The sequence below is a fragment of the Pollachius pollachius genome (genome assembly GCF_949987615.1).
Source record: "Pollachius pollachius genome assembly, chromosome: 4".
Classification (NCBI taxonomy): Eukaryota; Metazoa; Chordata; class Actinopteri; order Gadiformes; family Gadidae; genus Pollachius; species Pollachius pollachius.
In genome coordinates, this window is record NC_136937.1 from 1,794,440 (window position 1) to 1,802,413 (window position 7,974).

The 7,974-nt window shown below is 49.2% G+C and overlaps 1 protein-coding gene across 1 annotated transcript in view; it reads left to right on the plus strand.

Annotated features, from left to right (window-relative positions):
* The window catches only part of LOC307075111 (filamin-C-like), a gene marked incomplete at both ends in the record, with an annotated part of 69,709 nt that overhangs the window by 51,775 nt on the left and 9,960 nt on the right, over positions 1–7,974 (plus strand). The window contains 10 exon segments of the mRNA XM_079735616.1: positions 1–57; positions 445–468; positions 840–1,087; positions 1,721–1,813; positions 2,746–2,845; positions 3,688–3,828; positions 5,390–5,518; positions 5,975–6,148; positions 6,617–6,778; positions 7,318–7,521. The exon segment at positions 1–57 is cut by the window's left edge and continues 133 nt beyond it. Of these exon segments, the coding sequence (XP_079591742.1) occupies positions 1–57; positions 445–468; positions 840–1,087; positions 1,721–1,813; positions 2,746–2,845; positions 3,688–3,828; positions 5,390–5,518; positions 5,975–6,148; positions 6,617–6,778; positions 7,318–7,521 (1,332 nt within the window).

Below are 7,974 nucleotides of genomic sequence, written 5' to 3' on the forward strand. Positions count from 1 at the left end.
CGCCGTACCGCATCCACGCCCTGCCCTCCGGCGACGCCAGCAAGTGCCTGGTCACAGGTCCGGCCGCCGGGGGGGTTCTGCCGTTTCACCTCATCACTGTGCTTTTATTGCTCGTTATGTTAGGTGGCTTTGAGTGTTGACAAAAGCCATATAATTATATACGTATTTTTTATTGTTATATTCATATAAGTATCAAATTAATTAATATTAATTCATTAACAATTCATAAATTATTTATGTGTTCATGTAATACTTTTATACCTGATCTATGATTTTCTTTGTATTATTATTAGTAATAAATGCAGGAATTGTAATGAGTGCATGAAAGCAGGAGTGGTAGTTCATGCGGTGGGGACTATGAGATAGAGTGTAGCTGGAGAGACGCAGCTTTACAACAGCCTGGGATCCGACCTCACTGATTGGCTCTGTTTCCTTTTCCTGCAGTTTCTATTGGAGGACATGGATTGGGTAAGCGGTTTGTCCGGTGTGATGGTGTGAGATCTGAACACAGACGCAGCCGTCATCTCCCCTCTCCTCTTCTCTCTCGTCTGTGCGCGTGTGTGTCTGTATTTGTGTGTGAGTGTGTGGTTGCCTGTCTGTATGTGCGTCCGTGTGTGTGTCCCTGTGTGTGTCTGTGTTTGTGTCTGTGTGCGTGCGGACGGGTTTGTGTATGTGTGCGTGCGTGTACCTGTGTGTATGCGTTCGTGCATGCATCTTGGTGACTATGTACGTGTGTCTGTGTGTCTGTATGTGTGTGTGTGTGTCTGTTCTCTCGTATGTGTGCGTCCATGTCTTGCCCCCCCCCCCCCCCCCCCCCCCCCCCCCCCCCACTACTCTAGGCTCGGGTCTGGGCCCCACCATCCAGATCGGCGAGGAGACGGTGATCACGGTGGACGCCAAGGCGGCCGGGAAGGGCAAGGTGACGTGCAAGGTGTCCACGCCGGACGGCGCCGAGCTGGACGTGGACGTGGTGGAGAACGCCGACGGGACGTTCGACATCTACTACACCGCGCCGGAGCCCGGCAAATACGTCATCACCATCCGCTTCGGAGGGGAGCACATCCCCAACAGCCCCTTCCATGTGGTGGTGAGCCCAGCCCGGGGTTTCTGTTTCACCAGGGGATGGCGGGAGTTAGCAGCAGTTAGCGGGAGTTGGTAGGAAACAGCAGGAGATGGCAGGAGTTAGCTCGAGCTAGCAGGGGTTAGCGGGAGTTAGTGGGAGTTAGCAGGAGTTGGTAGGAGTTAGCGGGAGCTAGCAGGGGTTAGGGGGATTAAGCGGGAGTTAGCAGGAGTTAGCAGGAGTTGGTAGGAAACAGCAGCAGATGGCAGGAGTTAGCTCGAGCTAGCAGGGGTTAGCGGGAGTTAGTGGGAAACAGCGGGAGTTAGCAGGAGTTACCTAGAATTAGCGGGAGTTATCAGGAGTTAGCAGGAGTTAGCAGGGGTTTGCAAGAGTTACCTAGAGTAAGCATTAGTTACTAGGAGTTATCGGGAGTTGACGGGAGTTGACGGGAGTTAGCAGGAGTTAGCAGGATTTAGCAGGAGTTAGCAGGAGTTAGCAGGAGTTAGCAGGAGCTAGCAGGAGTTAGCAGGAGTTAGCAGGAGTTACCGGGAGAAGCATGTCTTTGCCGTGGTGTTTTGCTAGTCTTACTGTGTGGGTTTGAAACAGTTGGCCGGTCGTTGGTTTGTGGGTGTGTCTCACCGTGTGCCTTCCTCCTGATAGGCCAGTGATACCGTCCCTATAATAGAGGAGCCGTGTGACATGCTGCAAATACAGCAGCCCTACGCACCCTACGTAGGGTCCGCCCCCCACTGGGTATAAACCCCGCCCCCTTACGTCTTCCTAGACACGCCCTCTTTAAGAAACACTCCTCTGCTATTATATCTTTCGTTCTGCCTCATCTTAAGTCCCTTGCAGCCTCTATCCTTTCGTCTGCTCGAAGCTTCACAGCTTTTCCGAACCAGGAATTCCGATGAAGGAATGCCTTTCGATCCGGCATGTCCGTTGCGTATTGTTTTCTACCTCTCTGCTTCGCTCTCGCTCTCTGTTGGCTGCAGCAAGGTCTGACACCAAGGCTCTGTTCCCTACTATGATTCTGTCCAATCATATCCCTGCCAGAGCCTTGTCCCGCCCTTGCCCGGCGCTGTCATCCCTGTCCTATCCAATCATATCCTCAGCCCTCAATAGGCCGTGTTCACCTAGCGACCATCTGGGTCCCCTCTGGGGTCCAGCGAGCATTTAGAACAAAGATGGTTGTCTAGATGTATAAGGCTCATTGGCTCATATTGCCTCCATGTCGTCTTTTCTCTTTTCACTTTTCACTTTTTCTCTCTCTCTCTCTTCCGCCCCCTTAAGACAGGCTGCAAAAGGCCTCTCTCTCCCTCTGTCTCTCCCTCTCTCTCTCTCTCTCTCTCTCTCTCTCAATCTCTCGTTCTCTCTCTTTTTCTCCCTCCTTCTTTCTCTTTCTCTCTCTCTATCCCTCGCCCTCTCCCTCTCTTTCTCCATCCCTCCCTCTCTCTCTCTCTCTCTCTTTCTCTCTTTCTCTCTCCCGCACTCTCTATCCCTTGCCCTCTCCCTCTCTTTCTCCCTCCATCTATCTCTTTCTTCTCCCTCTCTCTCTCTCTCTCTCTCTCTTTCCCTCTCTCCCTCTCCCTCTCCCTCTCTGTCTCTCTCTCTCGGCCCCCCTGGCGGTACCACCGCCCCGTTCTAACACTAGCTCCTCCCCCTCTCCTCCTCCTCCGGTCCAGGCCACTGAGGAGCCGGTAACCGCGGGCGACGGGATGGAGCCCATCCTCCGGCCGTTCAACCTGGTCATCCCCTTCACCGTACAGCAGGGAGAGATCACCGGTAAGAACACACACTCACACTCACACACACACACAAAGACACACACACACACACACACATACAGCAGGGCGAGATCACCGGTAAGAACACACACACACACACACACACACACACACACACACACACACACACACACACACACACACACACACACACACACACCCAAACACACACACACAAACACACACACACACACCCACACACACACACACACACACATCAGGGAGGGTCTCACGGGTTCCAGATTAGGGCTGAAAGATTAATCGAACTCAAACTGATATCGCAATATTAGTTTGTTTTTACTCCTTTTTATTGTAGAGTGATTAAGACAGGACGGTAGGGGAGGGAGGGGGAGGCATGCAGCAAAGGACCACAGATCTGTCCCGGACTCGTCTTGGACTCGTTGGTATTTGCACTCGGGCCGACTGAAAACCCGTCGGCCAGTGTGTCAAGTAGACCGAATACCGGCCGGCAGGGAACACTGACCGAAATGATCCAGAGTATATATACGACCGCGATTTAAAACGGCACCGCAAAAATTGCCGTTGTGTCGGTCGTACTATAGAATGATTTGTTGCTTGTGTTTAGTGAATAACACAGAACGTAGGGACATTTAAAAAAGAAAAATCGCGTTTACTAAATCGCAATCGCAATATTGGTCGAAATAATAGATTATTTCCCCAAATCGTTCAGCTCCGGGTGGTAGTGTCCGAACGTGGTTCTGTGCCGGCACCCCCCAGGGGAGGTGCAGGTGGTAGTGTCCTAACTGGGGTCTGACCGGGACCCCCCAGGGGAGGTCCAGATGGTAGTGTCCTAACTGGGGTCTGACCGGGACCCCCCAGGCGAGGTGCGGATGCCGTCGGGCCGGACCGCCCGGCCCCACATCACGGACAACAAGGACGGCACGGTGACGGTGAAGTACGCCCCCACGGAGAAGGGTCTGCACGAGATGGACATCAAGTACGACGGCAACCACATCCCGGGTAGGGACGCACACACAAACGCACACGCAGAAACACGCAAACAGCACGAAGACACACATACACACACACGCAAACAGCGCGAAGACACATACACACACGCAAACAGCACGAAGACACACACACACACGCAAACAGCACGAAGACACACACACACACACGCAAACAGCGCGAAGACACACACACACACGCAAACAGCACGAAGACACACACACACACGCAAACAGCGTGAAGACACACACACACACGCCAGCAGCACGAAGACACACACGCACACACACGCAAACAGCATGAATACACACACACACGCGCAAACAGCACGAAGACACACACACACACGCAAATAGCACGAAGACACACACACACACACGCAAACAGCGCGAAGACACACACACACTCGCAAACAGCACGAAGACACACACACACACGCAAACAGCACGAACACACACACACACACGCAAACAGCGCAAAGACACACACACACACGCAAACAGCGCGAAGACACACACACACTCGCAAACAGCACGAAGACACACACACACACGCAAACAGTGGAAGACACACACACACACGCAAACAACACGAAGACACACACACACACACGCAAACAGCATGAAGACACACACACACGCGCAAATTGCACGAAGACACACACACACACGCAAAATGCATGAAGACACACACACACACGCAAACAGCACAAAGACATAGACGCACACACAAACACACAAATTCTCTCTCTGTCACTCACTGACTCACTCACACATACACACACACACATACGCACATCCATCTGTTAACTTAGTCGAGTTTCATACACACTGAGACACACACACAGGAACCTGCAAACAGCACACAGAAATACGTACACACACACACACACACTTAGAAATCGAAACAAACACACACACACACGCAGGAACACGCAAACAGCACACAGACATACGCACACACACACACGCACACAGACACACACACATCCATCTGTCCACACAGTTCAGTTTTATACACACTGAGACAAACACATACACAATTGACACACACATGCATACACGTACACACACTTGCACACGCATGCATGCATTCACACGTCCATGTCTGTTCACTCTGCCATGGATTATTACTCACACAAGCACGCACAATCATCCATCTGTTCACGCAACCACGTTTTCACGCATTGCGCTTGCATACATATACACACACACACACGCACACACACTCACACGCACACAAAGTCACGCACACACTAGCACTCACACACACTAGCCTATACATACACTAGCTAGCATACACATAAGCTGGCATAGAGATTCACACACACAGACACTCACTCACTCACTCACTCACTCACTCACACACACACACACACACACACACACACACACACACACACACACACACACAAACACACGCATGCTGACAGAATGACGTATACCACAAAACCACAAATATTAGGACTACAAATGTTTGGAACACCATGCTGCAATTAACTTAGGGGACATTTGCTCCCCCTTAGCAGAGCAAAAGAGACAAACATCAGGTTCTAATGTCCTCTCCTCCCCAGGGAGTCCGCTCCAGTTCTACGTGGACGCCATCAACAGCGGACACGTGACGGCGTTCGGGCCGGGCCTGAGCCACGGGACCGTCAACCGGCCCGCCACCTTCACCATCGTCACCAAGGACGCCGGCGAAGGTACCCTGGCCCCGCCCCCGGCCCCGCCCCCCTGGCCTCTAGCCCCGCCCCCGGCCCCGCCTCCTCGCCTCCAGACCAATAGAAATCTAGAGAGACAGCAGCGATTACACAGATCCTGTTCCTCTCCTTCTTTGCTCCCCTCCTGTCCTCTCCTCATGTCCTCTCCTCATCTCCTCTACCTCTCCTTTTGCCCCTCAGTTTTTCCTCTCCTCCTCTCCTCTCCTCCTCTCCTCTCCTCCTGTCCTGCGGCCTTTTGTAGTTGTTGCTTAGCAGCTCTTTTCGCAGATTATTATCATATTTCCTTATCTCCGTTTTTTTCTTATTCTGCTGCTGTGTACACACATTTATGGTCTGGGGTCGTGATAAAGATTAACAACAACGCGGCAGTCAACAACGACATGAAACGACGACAGACTAACCTAGCAACCCCCCCCCCCCCCTCCCCCCCCCCCCCAGGCGGGCTGTCCCTGGCCGTGGAGGGCCCGTCCAAGGCGGAGATCAGCTGTAAGGACAACAAGGACGGGACGTGCACCGTGTCCTATCTGCCCTCCGCGCCCGGCGACTACAACATCATCGTCAAGTTCGACGACAAACACATCCCCGGCAGCCCCTTCACCGCCAGGATCACCGGTGGGGGGCCGCGTGTGTGTGTGGGTGTGTGTGTGTGTGTGTGTGTGTACTCGTGTTTATTCTGAACAGGGAAATTGAAAGATATGTCCACAAGATGTAACTAACTAGAGATGTAACAAAGATATGTCACTAAGCTAAAGTATGTATCAAACTGATGTAACTAAGAGATGGAACTAGCTGCAGATGTAACTAAAATATGTAACTCAGAAATGTAACTAAAATATGTAACTAAGATATGTAACTAACCGCAGAACTTAGAGATGTAAATAATACATGTAACTGACCACAGATTTTACTAAGAGATGTAACTAAGATATGTAACTAACCGCAGAACTTAGAGATGTAAATAATACATGTAACTGACCACAGATTTTACTAAGAGATGTAACTAAGATATGTAACTAACCGCAGAACTTAGATATGTAACTAACCGATCTCCCTTACTGTTGACCCTCTCCCGGTGTGAAGGCGACGAGACCATGCGCATGTCGCAGCTCAACGTCGGCACGGCGACGGACGTGTCGCTGAAGATCACAGAGACGGACCTGAGCAGCCTGATGGCGACCATCCGGGCGCCGTCGGGACACGAGGAGCCCTGCCTGCTGAAGAGGCTGCCCAACCGCCACATCGGTGAGCAACTGCTCTGGCCTGGACCACGAGTGGCTCCTTCAAAATAAGAGGAGGATCTAAATAATAATATGTGATATGATAATCAATAAATATTGGCTAATACCTACGTATACATTATATCACATATGATTATTTTGATCGGTTCCTTCAAAATAAGAGAATGATCAAAATAATTATATGTGATATAATAATAAATATTTGTGAATACCTATTTATACAATATTTATTTTTCATTTTGTCATGATGGCTTTTATATTTTTAATAATGATTATACCTACTTATACCTATATGTGATAATATCTGTAAGTAAAGCTACGTTTGTGTAGTTCTTTAAAGGACACTCATTTGTTTGTTAAAAAAAAAACAAAAAACAATAATTAGAGAAAAATCAACAGGCAAACATGCATGTACCGTCTGAGTGAAACTGTAAAAAGCTAGTATATCCTGGTCGTAGCTGTTTTAAAGCTTTAAGAAGATAAAAAATCAAAATGTCCCCACAAACACATTTTCCGTGTGTGTGTGTGTTTGGTCCCTACCAGGCATCTCCTTCACGCCCAAGGAGGTGGGCGAGCACGTGGTCAGCGTGAAGAAGAGAGGCCAGCACGTGACCAACAGCCCCTTCAAGATCATGGTGGGCCAGTCGGAGATCGGAGACGCCAGCAAGGTCAAGGTGCACGGCCAGGGGCTGGTGGAGGGACACACCTTCGAGGTGGCCGAGTTCATCGTGGACACCAGGAACGCAGGTACGACGCAACGAGAATCACGTTAGCGTTAACATTAGCTAAAGTGGTAATGATAGTGATACTGGTTAGAATAACGAAGTTATAATGTTAACGATAATGTAAATATTAACGATAATCAATGACAATTATGATGCTGAATCTAATTAAAATGACATGAATAAAAAAAATATAATTTTACAAGTTATTGTAATATATCTAGTAATTATTTAATGGATATTTGATCTTACAACTTCTTACAACTGTAATGACAATAATGATACCATCGGTATCAATAATGATACATTACATTTCATTACATTTGTAAGAAGTTACCATCGGTAACTTCTTAATGATATCATTGTTATCATTATTGTATTATACATTGTATTATTTATTATTTAATGGATATCTGATCTTACAACTTCTAACAACTGTAATGACAATAATGATGCCATCAGTATCAATAATGATGCC